General features: G+C 43.9%; 1 protein-coding gene across 2 annotated transcripts in view; it reads left to right on the forward strand.

The window, feature by feature from the left end:
* The window catches only part of MTMR11 (myotubularin related protein 11), a 219,382-nt gene that overhangs the window by 112,340 nt on the left and 84,782 nt on the right, over window positions 1-22,260 (forward strand). For both annotated transcript variants that reach the window (XM_085638448.1, XM_085638449.1), the window contains exon 3: window positions 20,433-20,569. In XM_085638448.1, coding sequence (XP_085494574.1) covers window positions 20,433-20,569 — 137 coding nt within the window. The remainder of the gene's footprint in view (window positions 1-20,432; window positions 20,570-22,260) is intronic.

Raw genomic sequence — 22,260 nt, forward strand, 5'->3', positions numbered from 1 at the left:
TCCTTCACCTCCTTCAAAAGCTTGCTTTACACCCACTCCTTCCGCCCTGTCACTGACCTCAGGTTGTTCGCCCATTGTCTCACCCAGGGACCTTTGTAGCACAAACCAGAATGAAAACCTGTCAACAATTCCTTTTCCCTGTCAGTACTCCATAGATAAAGCCAAAATTGTAACCTGTCCTCTTTAACTGGTGTATGTTCCTTTTTACTATGGGATTCTAAGCCCTGACCTTACTGCGGTCACTGGAGCCTGCCCACTGTCCGTGTTATCAGCCTGCTGTTCAGAAGTTTCTCCCTGGGGACCACACTGAATAAGGGTGTGCTTCCCACTGCATTTTAAGCACTCATGATGATATTTGCAGTATTCCTGCAAGCACTGCCCCCTCTTGTATGACAAACATGCCCCTCCAATCCCCACCTGACCCCGTCCTGCTGCCCCCACAACATCTGGGGTGGTGCACCCTCTAAAGGACTTGTATAAGACCTGCCACCACTTGCCATATAAGTTGATGGAGCTGGTCTTCTGGGTGTCTTAGTCTGTAAGAATAATTCATTATCCAATTGTCCTCCGCGAGGCGAGCCCTGAACTCCTCATTATACCGTACCCTAGACCAACCCCCATAAGTAACTTGCGCACCACTTCAAGGTATTTAAAGAAGGCCTCACACCTCATTGGGTATTTTTCACAGTAAACTCTTGTGTAACAGCTCTACGTGGAATTGGGCCCAAACCGCTACAGAATAGGTTTGGATGGTATGCTCCTATACGCAGCCTCCGCTCCTCTTGAGCTCAAATCAAATCAAATCAAAATTTCTTTATTCGACTCACCAAAGAGAGTCATAAAAGATACAGTTTTAAAAATACACATTTAGATACATATTTAAAAACACATTTGTTTAAAATTCATTGTGTTTAAAGGTCATGTCTGATATAAATATTCACAATAATGACAGTTTTCAAAATGTAAGCTATAAGATACACATCTGGGTAGAGCATCAATTAAATTGGTACAATTTATTTAAATGAAATCAGATCTGGGTTAGGTCAGCCTAAATTCTGTCTATGGCGCATAATGTACTGTAGGAAATTAGAAACAGTATAGACCAGCCCCTCCCCCTCAAGTGACTGTAGAAACAGTAACGCCGGGCGACAGGTACGGAAGCCCATGCGTTTTAGAAGGGGGATTAATAGTTTCTTCCGCTGGTCTGTATAGTATTTACAGAATAAAATAGTGTGAATTGTGGACTGGGAAGAACTCCCATCACAAGGGCAGAGTGGAATTTTTTTGGCCCAATTATTTCTCAGTGGAAATGTGACTAGTCGATGGAAATAATTCAGTCTAAACCTTACCAGAAGAAATAACTCATAAGAAGTAATGTTATAAGTCAGGTAAGGTTGCATCCCAAAGACGGTCTGGACTGTTAGGCTATGTCTAACCGTTTGTTTCATGACCTCCGAGTTAAGTCTTAAATCTTCAAGGTGTCTATAACAAAGGTCGTAAAAGACTTTTCTTGTTAACTCTTGGATTGTAGGGGGATCACTATAATATTTTCCTAGGCCCAGATCAGTGAAATTTTTTTTAACATAGGATAACCACCCAGATCTGTGAGCGTTGTCTAAGTCCATACAGTCTTGGATGATAGTTTGTGTAAGGAGAGATTTATCAGATGTCCATATTCGGTGCCATAATAAAAGAGGCTGGATTTTCGCCAGGTCAGTAACATATGGAAGACCTAGTTCTACGTGGCAGGCATAGTTTGCAGCTGATGTTGATAGGGCAAGGAGATATTTCAGAAAGTTGTTTTCTATCGTCTGAATGGCCGCCACAGGCACGTGGCCCCATACTCCTGCACCATACAAAGCCACTGATATACATTTGGCTTTGTAGATCTTTACCATCTCCGCAGGTGCTTTTTTTCCAAGTTTCCTCGAGAAACTCGCGAGTGCGGAGGTGGTTCTAGCAAACTGCAGTTTTCCTACTTCAACTGCCGGTTTCCAGGTTAATTTTTTGTCAATCATGACACCTAAATAGGGATAACTGTCAGTAATTGCTAAACTTTCCTTGTTCAAGTATATTGATCTGGTTTTAGTACTCTTACTGACACCTGCCTTCATTACGAAGGTTTTCCCTATATTGACCTTAAGGTTCAGACTAGACATAAAAGAAGCGTATTTATTTAAAGCCCCCTGGAGTTCATTTGGGGTGCGGGCCAAAATAACCGCGTCATCCGCGTACAAAAGTGCCGGGATACGGCGGTTGGCCACCGTGGGAAGGTCCTGAGCTCCCTTCAACATTTCGCCCTCCAGACCGTTAGTATAGAGGGTGAAAAGGAATGAAGCCAGGACACAGCCTTGTCTCACCCCCTTTTCTATCCCAAAGGATGCAGTCAATTCGCCGTTTATTCCGAATCTTACTCTGGCACTTGCACTTGCATCCGCATAGAGTTCTCTTAGAAAGGTGACTGCGGTTTGGTCCATCCCTAGATCTAAGAGGATGGACCAAAGTTTAGCATGGTTTACGCAGTCAAATGCGGATGACAGGTCGACATAGACCATGTAGAGTGCACCGGCCTTGATATTAACATATTTATCTATCAAAAGTGATAGATTTAAGGCCTGATCTATGGTGCCCAGTCCTTCGCGGAACCCGTATTGTAGGTCGGATAAGATGTTATTATCCGCTGCCCACTCCTGCAAACGATCGAGCATAATCCGACCCATCACTTTCCCCGTTGAATCCAACAGAGAGATGGGGCGGTAGCAGGTGACTAAATTCCTGTCCCCTTTCTTAAAAATCGGGACTAAGATAGATGTTTTCCAGGATTCCGGAATGGCTGTGGCACCTAGTGCATTGAACACTCTAGTTAAAAAAGGAATCCAGAGTTCGGTATTACTTTTATAAAAGTCTATTGGGACCCCATCGGGCCCCGGGGCCTTCCCTGATTTGCTAGCGTTTAAAGCCCGTGTGACCTGGTCAATAGTAATAGGTATATCAATCGGAAAAGACAAAAGCCCTTGACAATAAGGATCAGTATTGCCAGAATCAATTGCTGGTGGAACTATTGAAAAAATTCTTGAAAAATGGTCGACCCAGTCCCTTTCATCTATAGCAACCTCCACTCTGGGCATTTTACCGTTGTCAGTAAGAAATGGGGCTCTAACCACTTTCCAAAAAGTGGTATTATTGTTACTAAAACAACTCTCGTGCAGTTCATCCCAGAGCTGTTTTTTTAACTCCAATTTTCTTTCCTTTAAGGCACAATTATAGGCCTTCCTTAGTTTAGATATTTCGGCGGAATCCCTTGCCGATTTACACAGGGCAGATTTTAACTTGGAGTAGGCCACAGTGCATGAATGGTTAAACCAGCCTCTTTTGTTTTGAGTGGATTTGGCCTTTTTAACCATCAAAGCCCGCCTAACCTCCTCGGTTACAATGCCAAAATTGGCAATAACCTCTGTGTCAGAAACAGACTGGTCAAGGCATTTTATGATAGACAAATATGCCTTAGTGACCACCGTTTTTAGGATGTCAATTGGATCTACTAGGGCCCATTTTAACGAATAACCATTTAATCTTGACAATTCTAGATCACTTTGGTCCAGAATGCTTGGAATTTTTGTGTTTGACCTATTGAAAAGATGTAAGGTATTACTGATAGGGTAATGATCACTCAGTGCGATCTGATGAGTATTGAAGGTTGTATCCTTCCTTACAGCACTGTTAGAAAGCAGAATGTAATCAATAGTAGACTTACATCCGCGCCCATGAAAAGTAGGGGCCGGGGGAGTATCTAAATCATGCAAACTATTCATAATTCCCATGTCCAGCTTAAAGATAATTTCATTTAAAGAACTGCCTAAGGTAGAGTGTGCAAAATGAGAGATGGGTTTATCCATCTCATCATTCAAACCACACAGAAATTGATTGAATGTGACACACATAGGCTGATTAAAATCACCGCCCCAAATAATAGTCACCTCACTGGTTTTTTCCTTAATGAAAGATGTTATTAAAGTGGAGATGGAATTAATTAATTCCAAAGCCACTCGATCAGTAAGGTTATTATAGTAATTAACCAGGAGAAAACAATGTCTCATTTTTAATGTAAGACTGATGAGCTGGAAATTAGGGTCGAGTTTTAAAGTCCTAATTTCATCTAGCTCGATCAGATTTGAAATATAGGTGGTTAACCCACCCTTGGCCCTACCAAAATTTGAAGGTTGGGCAGGTGAAAAATATGTTCTATAGCCGTTCAAGTGTGTAGCTGTTATCTGCCATGTCTCCTGTAAACACAAAATGTTAAAATTTACACTAAAGCTAGTCCAAACATCATTTCCTAATCTGGAGCGAAGACCCGCTGCGTTCCAGAATAGAACCGCTAGTTCTGATTTAATTAAATTAGAGTTCTGTGTAACCTTGGGACATAATAGAGGAGTCGTAGATATCTTCGGAGCAACTGTTACTTGGGGAGTAATATTTGGTGACGGTGGTTGCAGATGGTTGATGTTTGGAGGAATTTGATTTACAGTAGGAAGGCAAACCTCGCTATCTATCGAAGTCTTCCTTTGACCACTGTCTGAGGTCCGCAGATGGCCAACCAAGGAGAGTCAGTCGACATCCTCCAGTGCTCCAAGGGGAAGGAAACGGTTGGAGGTGGGAAGATTAAAATTAAAGTGCTCTATTTGAGAGCGTAAGTGCGTTCTGTGTGATATTGGGTTCCTATTTAATACCTGTGGATAAAAATAAGTCAGGTCATGTGCTCTTATGGTAGTCTGATGTGAAACGTAAAACCAATTGACTATGTGGGTAATAGCTCTGTAGTCTCTGAAATTGACAATTATTACATCACCTGCAATGTCCTTTGGGCGTGAGCCAACCCACCCAAGTCTACGGACATGTAAAATTTCACCATTAATGTGGGGCGGTAGGGGCCTATTCTTTCTCAACCAGTACATTGCTTTGATTTTTAACTCGTGATAGCCCTCCCTCTTCCCTGATTCCAGAACGGGGACCCCTGTCAGGACTACAACATAAGGAACCGCTTCCGGAGGTAAATCTATATGTTGGCTGCTAAGACCTTCAATTTTATTCTGAGCAGACTCTGCAGAAGTGCTGTGTAAATTAGAGTCAGGTTTGGTATTTTTAGAAGTAGAATTTTTATGACCATGATCAGGCTCAGCGTTAACATTTTGTCCCGATTGGGGGTTATTTGAGTTTAGGGATAATTGTGTTTTTGTATTCATTTGGTCTCGCCCTGGTTGTTTATTATCACTCACTGTCATCAAGGAGGTATGTGCGATAGTGTTTTGAATTGCTACTGTATTCGAGAGTAAATCTTTCATATGCTCAGTATTTTGCATAACAGATTTTTCAATTAGCCCTAATTGATTCATCATACCCTTAGCTCTTTCTAAAAGTGGGAGGAAAAGAGATTTTACCAATATCTCCATTCGTTCCACAATTTCGTTAGTCAATAGATCGCAATGGTGACATTCCGGCTGGATTTGAACATCGCGTGACTGAATGTCATCGATAGGGTGAGAGATCAAGGGGTTACTATCCAGCTGGGTACACTTAATGCTAGCAGGAGGAGTTGATTTAACGTCCTTCTTCACTCCCTTCTTCCTCTTCTTTAAAGGGGGAGGGCCTCCACTAATTGTTCTCTTTCCCTTCTTTTGTGGGCTCTTGGTGAAGGTAACACTAGTGGACTTTGTCAAGGATGAGCCAGAAGATATTTTGTTAGAAGAAGGGTTGACATTAAGGGTAGAGGGAGACGATGGTGCATTGACACAAAATTGTGTCTCAGCAACGACGTCTCGTGTATGTACAGGCGACCCTAGGACAGATTGCGAGTTATTTATTAGACACGGTGGAGGCAGTGCATGAACAGGGGAAGCAGCCACTTGGATAGTACCAAGCGAGGAGCGTTTGCCCTGCAAAAGGTCAGCCGAAAGGCGGCGCTCCACCAAGGCAATCTCATTCTCAAGGACTGAAGCGGCCCTTGTAATGAAGTTGTCCAGAGTACCTCGAACAGTGCCCCCCAACAAAGAGGATCTGCCTTTTAAAGAGCGTGATGTCATAGTGCGCAATTATAGATGCTTTTATACGCACTTGTAACAGGTATTACGTAACAATATCCAGGGCATGAACTGTGTATGGTAACACACACCGGAATACAATAGTCTCGGTCAAACAACACCAACAGTCACGCTATACCTTAAGCAGCACAGCGCAGATGTTAGAGGGCGGGCCCAGCCCAGCCTCGACCGGCCACAGACGGTCCCGCCCTTGTCCCGGGCTTAACCCGGCGGCGCCCGCGCGCGTGTCCCGCGTCGCGGTGGGGGCACCGATCTTTTAAGCGCCTCCTGGTGCGTAGCCTGCGTCAGCGGCTTCCCTTGCCGCACAGGATGACGGGAGTTGTGGTCCGTCCCCGCAAAGTGGCCGCAGCTGATGATAGCGGTGATGGCGGCAGCGGGGGACGGAGAGGTAGCAACTCAGCAAGGCAAGGCAAGAAGCAAAATGGCACAAAACACAAGGTGAGTGACGGCGCAGGCACTCAGAGCGTTACCACAGTGTCTGGAAACAGGAGCCAATTTGGTCATCGTACCCAAAACAAAGAAAGCAACTCTGGGGGGGAAGAGCGTTTGGCGTGGCAGCTGCTCGACTTTGGAATAGCCTCCCCTTCGAACTGAGACAGGTACAGGATTTGATGCTGTTTCGTAAAAAAATGAAGACCTGGCTTTTTCCCACAATAGACACCTTAACTGGCCTCAAGGGCAGGACCAGCACCCTTCCGTCCTTCCCTATGCTGAGGTCGCCTTGTTCCCTGACACTGTTCTCTCTGGTACATCTGCCACTGACTGCAAAACACCAATAACCCCCCCCCCCCCCCGTTAGTGGCACCGCGAGCCCGTTGCACATGCTGGGGGGCCTCCCACCATTCATACTGGGCCCCATCAGCCTCAGCAATGTCCCCTTCTTCCAATTCATCCTCTCCATAATCCAACTCCCATCCCATTGGCATCAGGGCATCGCCGCCTTTCGACATGCCTCCCCAAACTGACCCAGGAAACCCCGCGTCCTCCCAGACACTTGAGGCACCTGTATAATGCCAGAACCATACGTCGCCTGTATTGCCAGAAATGCCTACTCCCTGCACGGAAACCAATGCAGGGCGCATTCCACCCCCGAAGGAAATCGCTCTGGCTGTTGTTCCACTCCCTCCTCCCACTTGGCCAGAAACGCGCTCAGCGGCCACTGCACCCTCTCCGGCCCCTCCCTCCCTCCCTTCATTCTGATGCAGGGCCTTCCTTCGCGAACCTGATAGTTCTAAAGGCAGGCCCTGGGAACTGCCGTCTCTACCCTATGGGAGATTCCATTCGGCTGAGAGGCGTTACCCCACGCCTTGGCTGCCCCCGCTCACCGGAGGCCTCACACACCCCGCCGTGAGAAGAACAGTGCCAGCAGGCACCTGTCCCCATGGAACAGATGCCGGGGTCCCAGGACATGTCATTTTAAAAGGGCGTGCACCTCTACACGACGCGTGGCCCCTGCTAGAACGGGCCACTGCCAGGGCCGGACTGGGAACCGAAAGGCGCCCTGGCAAACTGCTCGGCCGGCCCCCGTGTGGGGCAGGGTGGAGTGGCAGAGCTATTTGCTAGGGCCGGTTAAGGCCAATTTTGTCTCAGTGGGCCGATATGGCGGCCCACCGGGGGAACGCCGGTGCCCGCTACGGCCAGTCCAGCCCTGGCCACTGCGGAGCAAGAGATTGCATTGCCCCCCCCCCCTCCCCCCGGACCATGGCCCTCCTGCCTCCCAACCACCCAGCCTGCATTCCTACAGCCCTTCACTGCAACATGACCCTTCCCGCCCCCAGTAGACCTGCAGGGCCCTGTGTTCGCCCGACACCTACCGCACTCGACACCTACCGCACTCCTGTTTATCTTGCGGGATGGAGGCGAACAGTCCATAATGACCACCGACCTCCTCTTGGGACGCTCCACAAGGGGGCTGCCTGCAGAAAACACTCACCTACACGATTACGAACTAAACCACCTGAACTACCTGGCCACTGAAAAACTAAGGACTGCCCTTACCAGCCCGGGTGTACCCATATTCTAAAATGGCACCCTGCCCAAGCCGTCAATCCGTCATGTCCCTAAAATGTAGTGATAACAGCGCCCCCACGTTCCCAAACCAATCCTGGAGTTCCTCACCCCTGGACCCTAACACCCGCCCTAAAATGACAGGAGGGTAGGGCACTCTGCCCACCCTCCATACCTCATTGTACGATCCGACGTCTGTCATCAAACTGTTGCCTGTCGCTGACAGCTTAGTAAATTCATTCCTGCTTTTCAGAAGGTCGGTGCCAGGGGTTTCACTGCTGGAGCCAGCCGACTTGAGGATTAGCTTCAAAGGACACACATTGTATTTCTGCCAAGACGACATTATGTCAAAGGAGTTGTTAAACATGTGGTCATCTGGCAAATGATTACTCATCTCTAAGAGGAATGGAACAATTTGAGTGTTTATATGTGCTTCCTTTTGGGGAATTTCCTCCCTTTTCCAATTGTGTGTGTGCGCTCTGCTCTGTCTCTCCACTTATCCTTTTCTGTGTTTTGTTTCTACTACATTGCTTTTTTTTTTTTTAGCAATATTGTGTGCTGTATTACTTTGTTGTTTGGATTGTTTTGGTAGATTTCTGGTGGGGGATGATTTGATGTCTAACCTAGTGGTTTCCGTTAGCATACAAGAGTTGGTGGGTAGGTAGATGGGGTGATGGCCTAGGATGTGGCAAAGAGGTTGAGGGGTGGGTTTGCTCTTTGGGAGGGTGTATTTGGAGTGGAGTGAACGGAGCGGAGAGGTCGAGGTATGAGTAGACTTGGTTTCACTTACGATGGCGTAGAGCGGAGAGGTCGAGGTATGAGTAGACTTGGTTTCACTTACGATGGTGTAGAAGCAGAGGGAACAAGCATTTGCAATGCCCTAGGTCTCGCATTACTGAAAGTATGAGCTAATGGTGTTGCATTATTATTTGCAATGCCAATACCTCAAACAATCACTACAAGACCTATTGCATAGCAAATGCTTATTATTTTGGTCTCCAGGACTACTTTTTGTCCCAATCTGACCCTGCTTGTGCTGTGAAACACTTCATGTAGGGCACATATTCCCATTGCTACATACAGTGCTCTGATGCGCAGGTTCTATATAAACCTCTAATAAAATTAATTCTACCCATTGAGGAGAGGAAGTCCGCCTACTCCTCTTAGTGGCTCAGACACAAAGCAGTAGAGCCCACCCTATTCTCTCTCCCAATGAGAGAATAGTGGAAGTAATCTCTCCTGCTACCACACGCAGAAAGCAGAGGAAACCATCAGTCATAATACCCGGTGAGACTGAAAGCCCTCCTACTTTCCCGCAACCTGGGGAGACCACTAGGAGCACTCCAACTCTTTACAGAACCTACGGAAAGCAATGGAAGACAAAACACAGATCTATCTCTCTCTCTCTCTCTCTCTCTCTCTCTCTCTCTCTCTCTCTCTCTCTCTCTCTCTCTCTCTCTCTCACACACACACACACACACACACACACACACACACACACACACACACACACACACACACACACACACACACACACACACACACACACACTCACACTCACACTCACACTCACACTCACACTCACACTCACACTCACACTCTCACACACACACACATCCTCTCTCTGCTAGCCTGTGAAGAGAACTGTGAACCCTCCTGCTCTTCCCCAACCTTGGGGCGAGAATGTGGTTCGTCGGCTACGCTGCCGCCTCTGGTGCAGGAAATCAGGGTTCGAGCCTCGAGGTCGCGTCCACATCCTGTGATTCTGGGCAAATCCCTTAATCTCCCCGTGCCTGAATGTGTAATGTAAATACGGTGCTATGTAAAGCGCTCCAATACCTTCGTGTCGAGTTCGCGCTATATAAATAAAAAAAAAACCTAGAGAGGCATTGGGAGCCCACTGACTCTCCCCGCAACAGAGAAAGCCACGGAAAATAAAAATAAGAGGGTAAAAATAGGCATGGACAGAATGTATACACTGGGCAGACAGGAAGGGACCCAATGCCGGGCACCAGCAGGGAGGCGACCTAGTAATGAATCTTACAGACCTCTCTTTAACATCAGCACAATTAAGGGTGCTTAACAAAGGCCTGGGTTTTGTCCCTACTAACACTATGGATAGTTTCAGGGTACGCCAGGAACTCTCAGATTTTTTCAGAACAGTGAGAATAAATGTCTTCTTTAAAGATCGAGAAGATAGAATTGATAAGAGAGGGGATACTGATTTTCGTCCCAAATCTACCTTTAAACCCATGAATTCGGTACTACCACAGGAAGTTGTTACCTTTGAGAGAGCAGTGGTTTATGACAGAGAAAAGCTAGGTAACAATCAAAGGTACCCCTACAGAAATATCACAAGAGAAGAAAGGGAAGCCCTAGACGATTTAAAGAACAACCAAAATATAACTATAAAGCCCGCCGATCAGGGTGGAGCTATAGTTATTCAAATGAAAGAAGTGTATGAACAGGAGTGCAGAAGACTATTGAGTGATGAGAAGAACTATAAGATTCTCCAAACCGATCCTACTCCAGGATTGAAGAGAGAAATCGGCATGGTCATAGAGGAAGCCCTGAGTAATGACTGGATAACAGAACATGAGGCTGTTTTTTTACTTAAGAAAGACCCTGTTATACCAGCATTCTATACTCTACCAAAGGTACATAAAGTAACCAGACCACCGCCAGAAAGACCTATTGTGGCTGGTATAGGCTCTACACTTGAGCCCTTATCACAGTTTTGTGATTTTTTCTTTAAACCTTTAGTTCAGAGCAGGAGGGCATACCTCAAGGATACCACTGAAGTACTCAATCTTCTCAGTGACATGGCCTTCAATCCTGAGGAGGAATTTTTGGTGGGATTGGACATTGAATCCCTATATACTAATATTCCGCAACTTGAAACTTTAAGGACGGTTGAGGAGCTCTTGTTTGATTTGGACTGGCAATATCAGACCCCTAGACCATTTATTTTACATCTGGCTGATTTAGCTCTGACTAGGAACTTCTTTGAGTTCAATGGAGTTCTTTACTTGCAGACCCATGGTACTTCTATGGGGAGTGCTTTTGCACCGAGTCTAGCGGGTTTGTATGTGGCCACCTTTGAGCAAAAACACATCTTTGGCTCTGAAAATACATGGATGCATAACATACGGGTCTGGAAACGATTTATAGATGACGTCCTCCTCATTTGGAGGGGTAATGAGGCATCTATAAATGAGTTTATGCAATTTTTGAATGCACAAAATTCTTTCTTGCACTTCACTAATACTATCACCAAGGATAGTCTCCCCTTTTTGGACTTGGTTATCTCTCCGAAGGAGGGTAAACTGACAACAAGAGTTCATCATAAATCTACGGATAAGAATGGACTCCTGCACTTTGGTAGCTTCCATTCCAGATCGCTGAGGGAAAATCTACCGGTGGGCCAGTTCCTGCGGCTTCGCAGGAACTGTTCAGAACCGGATAAATTCAAGGCAGAGGCTGCTTGCTTAGCAGGAAAATTGGATGACAGAGGTTATCCGAATCAAATAGTCAGGAGGGCATGGAAGCGAGCATGGAATTGCCCTAGAGAGGTATTATTGAACAAAGTAGAGAGACCAACAAGAAATAACGCTGTTTGTGTTACTACGTTTAATACATCTTCTACGGTTATTAAACAAATCATCTTAAAACATTGGCGTATCTTGAATTCTAGTGGCTTAAAGCTTGAGAAACCCCTTTTTGCATTCAGGAGAGGTCAAAATATTAAGGACCAATTGGTACATTCCCGCCCACAGAACAGCACCCGAGGGGCTCCTTGGGTGGCTGGACACCTGACACCTGTCACGGGGCATACACGGTATGGGTCGTGTGATGTTTGCTCTCTGACGAAGAACACAAAAGAGGTAGATGTGGGTCTGAAATTTGGCAACAGCGAGTACATACGAACTGTAACTTGTCCAATGTGATCTGCATGATTAAGTGCCCGTGTAATTTGATCTATGTCGGGATGACCTGTAGAAAGGTGAAAGTGAGGATAATGGAGCATAGGAGCAATATCAGATGTTCTAGGACCAACACACGCCTCACATTACATTTTGCTGAGAAAGGGCACACAATACAGGATATATACTGGACTGTTTTGGATAAACCTGCCTTTACATCATCTACGAGAGACCTTTCACAAGCCCTGTTCGTGCAGGAGCAGAAGTGGGTATACCGCACGAAGAGTCATGTCTATGGACTCAACGATGAAATACCGTGGTCAGCACTGGGTAGAAAATGAATTTGAACCCGTAGGTCTCGCTCTAAACTTTCCAATTTTTACTGTATGAGAGAGTTGAGGAATATTTAGATTAGAGTACTCTATTTGACCTCTGAATAGCTACATAGCACCAAGAAAATCGGTAAGACAGCCAAGAACTACCCTCTGATATATATGGTTTTTTTTGGGGGTGCTACCGTTGTTATTTTATCTGTTTGACATCTCACATATAAATTATCAACTTGTGAATATTTGTTAATATTGGCAACTTTTAGACTAATACACCCCCATTTTTTGGCTCAAATGAGAGATCGTACAGTGGTTTGCAGCACTTCTAATCTGGACGTACTAGGTTGTCGTTTCTCACGAGAGTAGGCGCATAGCCTCGATGGGGTGTGGGGTTAGCGGTCTAGTTTCTCGCGTGCTTCGTCATACGCGCGCACCACATGATGAGAAGCGGAAGAGATATGATGAGTGATACGGAAACCTGTGGTACCTACACGGCACCAGGAGAGACGGATTTCGTAGGCGGCATACCACTCTTGAAGAAGTAAGGAGTATCTGGACATATACTTGGGGGAGAATATACTTACATCATGGTTGTTTTCGATTGTAAGAAAAGGCCAATGATTGAAGCAATTAGTTCCTTTTGGGAGCGATCTAGGTATCCTGCTTGATTTACGGTAATACCCCATTGAGTTCCCCTCATTTTAACGGACGTCGGAGATGGGGATAGTAGACTGTGTTCTTGGATGCTGGCACTATATAACACGTGCAGTGCCTTCCTGACGAACCTTTGCGATAATATTAAGGGAGAACGTCTTTTCAGTTGGGTGGATATTCTTTGGAGTGGGAATCGAACAAAGAAGTGAATATCTTGTGATTTCCTTCCCACAGTGTGTGGCTACAGAGGGTCGCCCTCTACTCCAGTGCCATTTCTAGCTTTCTACTCAATAAACTCTGGTAAGAAGTGTGGAGTGTTGGATATTGTGAGACCCAGATTTATTGCACCTAAACTAAAATCTATGTTCACGATACGGGGCATGATGCCTCTATTTTTTTTACATTATGTTGGATTTTGTGGAGTGTGTCTTCACTGTTTCTCTTCAGCACGTTGCTTCTTTTTGTAAAGTATGTTATCAGTTTATATGGATATAAATCACAGATTATGTGATATATATAGACCATTAGGAGGGCCATTGATTGCCCGTAAATTTATAATGGTGGATTCTGCACCGTGTACGAAAGATCTTGGTCACACCAATTGGGTGGTTTGTGAATGTTTGGGAGCACACATTTATTAAGTTTTCTTTGTATTTTAAATTGGTTGTGGAAATAATTGTTGTTATTGTTTTGTCTTTTGTCTTTCAGTTTTTATTGGAAGAGTAAAGTTACAAAAATACTCCAGACTCACAGGTGGAGTATAGCCCACTATAGTGGGCAGTGAGAGGAGTTTTGGAAAAGTAGCATAGGATCCAACTTGTCCTGATGAATGCCGGAGAATAAGCTTTGAAACGGCAGAAACATGTTGACCGCTATGCAGAATGGAGGGGTGGTGAGCACTTAATTTACTCACACCACCACTATCCAATAGGTATATACTTTCTCATATACCTTTTTAATCCTGCCTAGGGAATCTAGGAATACAATTATTATAGAGATATCCCTTAGCCAGTTTTTAAATTCACGACTTATCTGCACTTTAGGATCCTGTCTTTTCAGTTTGTCTTTATTATTGTTGTATTGTTTACCCCTCCCTATTGCTCCGCCTCTAGCGTTGGTTTTGCGCAGAGGCGTTAGTAGCAGCCCTATGATGAAGCATGCCACAACTTGTTGTGGGTGAGGGCAGTTTTTACAAAGTGTGTGTGCTCTCTTAAATCTATTACATTTGCAAACATACATAGGCCGTCTTTTTGCTCTACCTCCTTGTGTGTGTTTACGTATTACTTTTTGAGGAGGATGAGGTAGGGCTTTTTCCTTCTCCCCCCTTTTCTTTATTGTGGGTATCAGACAGGAAGGGTGTCATATCTGGGCAAAGCAATGAGGACAATTGACAGTGGGATGGGTCGTGGTCAGAAACTTCATATTCTTACTTGGAATATCAATGGTATGAAAGCCGTAGATAAGCCTAAATTGACTAAGGATGAGCCACACACTGTTAAGATGCACATTGTCTGTGTGCAGGAAGCTCATTTGTCTTGCAATCAATCTTCCCTATTAAGAGAGCTGGGGTGTAGTGTTCTGAGTTGTCTTGCTACAACTTCAACCTGGGAGGGGGGGGGGGGGTGTTCTAGTGATTCAAATTGGATTTTAGTCAAAACAAAGTCTAATCTAGGGGGCGATGGCTGATTGCAGTAATCCAGTAAGGAGACATATACAGCTCACTATCTGAACAATTTATGGTCCGAATGAGCACGATACTTCTATTTGCAATTACTTGCTGGCTGAATTGAAACAGTGGCCTGAGCCCTTAGTGTTATGTGGGGATTTTAGTATTGCTCTTTGTCGAGGGGTAGACTCTACGTTGAGGGTATCCTGGAACCTGGCAAATGGAGAGGGGAGGTATAAAAATCTCAGCAATGCATTGAGACAGGTTATTAGTTCCTATGCACTGGTGGATGTTTGGCGGTGCTATATGTCATTGGAGCACAGCTTTAGCTTTTACTCATCACCCTGCAAGTCCCTTTCTCGGATTGAAATGTTTCTAGCGAGTCACTCACGTCCAACCTGTCACACTGTGAGTGTCTTAATTTACGATAATGAAATTACTATATATATTTATTGATGTCTTCTGAAGAGCAAACATTCTTCTTTATAGAGATTTTGGTAGAATTTCCTGAACTCCTCCCTAATTTCTGTCTGTTCAACAATTGATACACCTTCTTTGTTGACAATTCTATGAGTGAGATTGCTGCTTACTTTGTCCCTTACCTTAAAAGCACGTAAGTGGCCCATCTCCTTCCTTTTTTCAAAAGATAACATTTTCCTGACCCAGATCATTTGTTAACCCTGTGCCAAATATGTTTCTTTAAATTTGCTTGCTCGACCTGCGGCTGTTCCAAGAAAAGCTAAGGCTCCTTCCCAATCTTGATCAATTATCCTTTGTTCCAAGCTGGCTTCGATCTGGGTAAGGGAGTGTCACATTTGGGATTCCTCAATGTACTAGGTTTTCTGTTGGGGTATAGAATAAGTCAACATTCACACCCTACAAAACACTTTAAGTGCTTCCCAGACCGCAGTTGTGGATGCTGAGCCAACGTTAATATCTAGTTATTTCCTTAGGCTATTATTCATATCTTGGATATATATCTCGTCCAGCAACAGCTTCCGATCCAGACAGGAATTAGGGAGAAGTTTAGGAAATTCTACCGAAATCTCTATAAAGAAGAATGTGTTTTCTCTTCAGAAGACATCAATAAATATATAGAGAAATTTCATTAGGGTAAATTGAGACAATCACAGTGTGACAGGTTGGACGAAGATATCACCTCATCTGAAGCTGAACTGACTATCTGTCAGCTGGCGAAGGGGAAAGCATCTGAGCTGGACCAAATTCCTTTGGAATTTTATAAAACCTTCTCTGGGGTACTTGCACTAGTCCTCCAAGATCTTTTCAATTCCCCGTCTTTCTTAGTTCATGGGACAAAACTAAACTTGTCATCTTTCCAAAGAAAGGGAAAGATCCAATGGGCTGTTATTATCGGCCAATATCCCTGATCAACGCAGACTCAAAGATCTATACAAAGATTTTGGCCAATAGATTATCTGCAGTGATTTCACATTTTGGTAGACCTTATGCAACATGGGTTTATTCTGGGATCTGACACAGTTCTTATGCTAATATGGCAATAACTACCTTGGAGATAGCATCAGTGGAAGATGCCTCCATAGGGATGATCATGTTGGATGCCGAAAAGGCATTCAACCAGGTCTCCGGGCAATTCCCCTCTGGGAAGTTATGAGTAGTTCACAGTTTGGCTCTGGATTTATCACTCTGGTTAAGCGACTGGATGGGGTGTTAACTGCGAGGATCTTCTGTGGTGGTAAATTATCAGAGTTCCTTGAAATCACTGGAGGCCCCCGGCAGGGGTGTCACTTATCACCGCAACTTTTTGCGCTGCATCTCAAACCTTACATTAGACCTTGCAGTTGGCAGACCCTATCAGTACACTTTGCCTGTATCGATTAAAACTTAAAGTCTTAGCTTACGCGGATAATGTCGCCATCTTGACATCTTCTCCAGTCACTGCATTGAGAGTGGTTGATTCACTGGCAACGGAGTTTGGTCGTGTTTCTGTATAGAAGCTTAACTCCAATAAGACCCAGGCCATCTCAAATGTCTCCGCACTCAACTCTAATATGAGGAAGGTTCGGTCAGCACCCTACCTAGGTGTTGAATTGACCAAACGGCCGGAGGAGGTTATTAATTTAAATTATGGTAAAGTCTATAATCAATCTCTAGAGGTTTTTAACAAATGGAATAGATTGCATCTGGGGCTTATTGGGAGGTGTAATCGTATTAAAATGCTCATTAAACCCCAATTTTTGATTTATTTAGATGTAAACCATTATACCGTCCCAAGTTTTCTTTCAATAAAATTGAAGCCCTTTGGCAAAAGTTCATATGGAACTACAAAAAGCAGCGATGTAAGATACAGTATCTTCAACTTCCTCGGGACAGAGGGCAATGTTCCTGCCAGCAATAAGAATTTACTATATAGCAGCCTTTGTTTTTCACCTTACTATGGTTTTGGGGAGGGAATTGTGGCTAATGGGATCATACTCCAGTTTTATTGATCCAGTTTATTTCAAGAGGTCAACATTCAATACTCTACAGGTCTATCTTCAAATACCGGCCTGTTTAAAAAAAACGTTCCCTGGCATTGCTTCTTACATTCAGTATATGTAATTGGGCATAATCCAAACTTTGCGTTATCTGTTCATTATAATTTGCTTAGTTGTTGGAGGAACTCAGGACTTCACACATTAGGCCACTATTTTGCTACAACAGCAGCTGCTTCTTCCCCGTCATTTTTTTTTTCCGATATCTCCAACTTCATACATTTCTGTTGGGCTTGGAAGTGGGAGAGGTAAATTGGGATCTGAATAATTTTGTCCATTTTTTCCTTCCTTTCGCTTTTTATTCTATTTAACTCATTTTAATATTCCATTTTTTTTTGTTCCTGCTGTCATTGTCTTCTCTCATTTGATCTTTTTTTCTGTTCCTTTTCTCCTTCTTTCTTATGGTCCTTGTTTCTCTGATTACTTTGTTCCTTTCTTTCTCCTTCCTTCGTTTCTCTCCTTTCTTCCTCTGCTTTCTTGATTCCTTATTAGCCTTCCATCTTTTCTTTCTCTTCTTCATTTCCTCCCTCTCTTTCCTGTCACTCTATTCTTCATTCCTTCCTCTCTCCTTTATTTTTTCCTTTTTTCCAGCTTCCTTTCTCATAATTTCCTTTTTCTCTCCTCCCTCAAGTTCTTTCCTTTTCCTTCTTTCTCTTCTTTCTTTTGCTCCTTTTTAACTTTTTCGTTCTTCCTTTTTTCCTTTTCTTTGTTTTAGAGGTAATTCACTTCCCAAAGCAATCTCTTCATTCATTGTTTTCTGTTTCATCTTTGCACCAGAAGTATACTTATAGAATGAGAATGGCTGCAGAGGTATGTTTACTTATAGAGCACAGCACTATGAAGTGGTTATGTACCTATTCCTCATCTTAAATCATTATGGTAGTGCCACTTTCTGGACATCAATGATTGGATTTTAGGGCAATTAGCCAGAAAATGTCAGTCTTTCAGGTACTAGCTCTCATAATCAGGATAGTGTCATACCACGTATTGCCCGAGTAAGAGACAACAAAACCCTTGAGACACCTCTCACAGATGAGTCACAAAAGTGTGAAGGGCCAACACTGGTCCTTGCGGCCCACATAGATCCACATCTTTCCCCAACAGCTGTTCTGCCAATAATTGTGTGTGCTTACTTCATCAGGGCTGGGTGCTCTAGGGGCAGTGTGTAAGCGGCTTGATCTTTTTTTGTGCGGGTGTCTAATCCATATATAAGGCCGTAGATCAGGGCCTTTTTCATAGATCAGAAGCAGCTCTCACTATTGAAGAGTTTGGAGACCCTTGGTTTACAGGGAATGAAGATAAGGCAGGACAGCCCCTCCTGACACCCAAATGAACCTCACCTGTCTAAGCTTTAAAGTAATATTAGTTGCCAGCCCAGAGCAAGGTTTTTTTGAGCGCCAGGCAAAAGGGTCCTTTGACTTTTGAACTGTCTTTAGGGCCAGCTTTAGCGCTGGTGGCGCCCGGTGTGACAATGTGTGTTGGCACCACCCACATCCATGGTGGAGGGGGGAACCCTCCAGATGCATTTTAATTCGTTTTATAGCACCACTCATACCAGTGTAGGGTGTCAGAGCATGTTGCATCACACACAGAGACTCAGCGTATAGGAAATGTTACATAAGCCAGAGGACTGCAAGATGTAGGAGTCACATGTCATCCATACTGGTAGGCTGTATAGTTTAAGAGTGCTTGGTCTAGAGAACAAACTCAGACTTGAAAATGGCACACCATAGTTTGCGGTTCTGTTTAATAATAAGAATTGATTTGTTCCTAAATGAACCCTTTTTGCAACATTAATCTATGCTCTAATCTATACTTTGCAGTGTGCATACAGTTCTTTGCTGACAGTTAACAATTCACTGTTCTCTATTAGGATTTAAATGTATAAACTGCAAGTAACAAAAGGATGTCTCTTACAGAAGCAGTAACCCACTGGCCTTTGTACATTATATGTACTTTGTGATCTGCATGGCACACGTTCTTTGCAGCAGATATATTAATCCTCTGTGCTAGTTTATGATGAGTTAAACCTTCCACTAGATAAGACTCCAATCTCTCTCCAGGAAGAACATTAATCACTGGAGTTAGCTTGACATTTTTATTGTTGCCTGTTAATTGCTGGAGGCCAGGAACGCGGCAGCAAGTGCTTTTAAAGCCAGAGTAAACCTGCAAACAGGGTGCCCACTGAAGTTAGCACCCAATGCGGTGGCACCGGTCGCACCGCCCTAGAGCCGGCCCTGACTGTCTTCCACTAGCAATTTATTTTTATTTTAGACCATTTGTCACAATATATTGTACACTTCTTGCCATATGCACCAAAAGCAGGTGACTAGAATGGCCTTAATAACCTTAATGCATTTTCGGCATTGGTCCACTCCGTCCATTGATACACAGATGACATGTTATGTTATGTTATGTTATCTATGTTAGTTTATGTTACTTTTTTGTAATTTATAAAGCCCATGGTTGCCCTAAAGGGCTTCTCAGAACTAAGTGACCCCCAAAGTCACTGCACGACAATCCCAATCTGTAGCACCATTGCTATACCTGACATTGCACCCAAACACAACTGTGCTTACGCACCTCACTTCTAACCTACACCATTCCTGGAAATTATCTTTCACCAGAAAACCCAGCAATCCTGACCGGAAGTAATCAAGCTATTTTAGTACTTGGGCCCACACACACTCAGTCCACCCCAATCCTGATTTACATTGTCCTTTGCTATTTTGATATTAAGAGCTACACACACACCTCTGCCAGCGTACATATGTCCTTACAGGTAGCACACGTGCAATTTCACTGCTGAAATCCCCACACAGGTTTGCCATTGCCCCTCCTCCCCCACCGCCCTAATCCAGACTCAAGACAAAGAAGGCTTTACTTAGATATCATGTGGTTTGTGGGTCTGAGGTTCGGCAGCCTTAGGTGAGTACTACAGGGAACGGCGCATATGACTGTGCCTCAAGTAGGACTGCTTCGTATTACCTAGATACACCCATTAATTTTTGTATACATGGCTTTCCTGCATATCGTTCGCCCTCTCCGCCCCCAAGAGCAGGCAGTAGACGAATGGCTTACATTATTGTTATACATGTAACCCAGACTTCACCTGTGCAAGGGTAAATGAGGAAGAAAATAAATCAGGAATCTTTGCTCTTAACTTTGTCATACATTTTACATATATTTGGTTGATCTCTGTGCCACCTGGAATTTTGACTATTATGCTTCTCTTTTTTTAGGTGAATATGTCTATGAGGTGGCCGTCAATGTAAGGAAGAGCATTTCATACAAGGACAGCAGCGGGTTTGTTCCGGGCACTCTCTGCTGCACCAACTTGAGGGTTGCATTCCGGCCAGAGCGGGCGCATACGGTCGAGGTGAGTGATCAGCCAGCTCGAGGTGTCTTCGACCCTCCTCAAATTTGTAATGCAATGTCCTTAGAATTTATGTTGCAGCGTGTTTTTGGAAAGAGAGCTGTTACACAACTTCATCCATCTCAATATACTCCTCTTTGAAATTTCTGTAGTGCATACTGGTAAATGAATATCCTCTGAAACTGGGATTTAAAGTAATAATAATTTTGATAATATCAATAACAACACTACTGCAATGTCCACTCCAAATAATAATAATGAAGCTGTTTACAGAACAGTAACTGAATTTGTCTCTTGGCACTTGTCTAATAGCTGTTAATATTATTTAAATTATTGATCTCAATTTTATAAATCTTTAAGGATGATTTATTTAATCACCATTAGATTTGACCTTTAACTTGTAGGTCTTACACAGAGCTATGTATTTGATACATATCCCGCTAAACTGTTTACTAGTTATGCTATTGTTTACCTTCGTACAGTTTAGAATAAGTCTATTGATGTGTTTACAGGGTTTCGGCTTTGTTTTCTAGGAACCTTTTGATTCTTAATTAGTTAATTCTGCTTCTGTCCCTGAGCTCATCTTTTGAAGTCATTTTTAGGTCGAGCTTAAAAGGCAGCACAGCTGTCTGGTTGCAAAAGAAATATTGAGGTTTTACCTAGAACCTAGACGGGCTTGGAGCTTGCCCTTTAGTTACCACTGGTTGGCTTTTCTGTTACTGTCATTTGTCTGCTTCTTATTCGTGTTCCAGATTGACAATCTTGAATTTGTCCCTTCCATGGTGCATGGCCTCTTTACCATCTCTTTCTATTGGCTGGGTTCTATTCTTCCACTGCTTGCTTTTCAAGCACTACTTTTTCTCTTTGGTTAAGTCGTCCGCGAGAGTGCATCGGTTTTCCTGCTGTCTCCTTTGTGCGCATTGTGTTGCTCACAGCCGCACATGTGCTTCTCTCTGCCCCTTCCTTGTTGCTTGCAATCTCGTGTTCTCTGGATTGCTTTCTTGCCTGTGCGTGCTTTCCCATCTGTTCCACGTTGCTATCTCGCTTTTTGTTTCTTCTCTTCATACTCACTCTCTGTGTTGCTTGTTTCCTTCATCCTCTATGTTGCTTACACATGTACACTCCCTCCTTCTTTGTCGCAATTGCTTCTTATCTGCACCCCACATTTCTCCCTCCACCCCGCCTTCTGTGTTGCCCCACACCTTCCCTCCTTGTTGCTTCCCACACCCGAAGCCTTCTTTCTCTGCTGCTGTTGTTTCAGCTCCCCACCTCTGTCTTGCTTCCCGCACTCACACCCTCCTCTCTTAAAAAACACGTAGAAGCATTTTTCTTTTTATTTGCAAATACAATTTGAGTGGTGCGATCGCCTACAAAATGGTGCAACCTTTTATTCCTTAATTAACCATGCTGCATAGTATCCGGGATGCTGTACAGCATGGCTTAAAGTCATTGACAAAGTCAGTAAGTGTCTGGGCTTAGCTAATGCTTGTTATGTTTGCCTTATATCTTGGATGTGTGTGAAATTCTTCAAATATATTCTTTTTTTTCCATTAGACATTTGAAGATTGTTCAAGTAGAGTAAATTCAGCAGCCACTTACGTGAAAGTGTATATTTTTTTAGTGCACATACCTTGAAATAGACAAAATTATTCCAGACGTCCTTGAAATTGTTACATCTAATCCCAGATCTTGTC

Source organism: Triturus cristatus, chromosome 12 (assembly GCF_964204655.1).
Source record: "Triturus cristatus chromosome 12, aTriCri1.1, whole genome shotgun sequence".
NCBI lineage: Eukaryota > Metazoa > Chordata > Amphibia > Caudata > Salamandridae > Triturus > Triturus cristatus.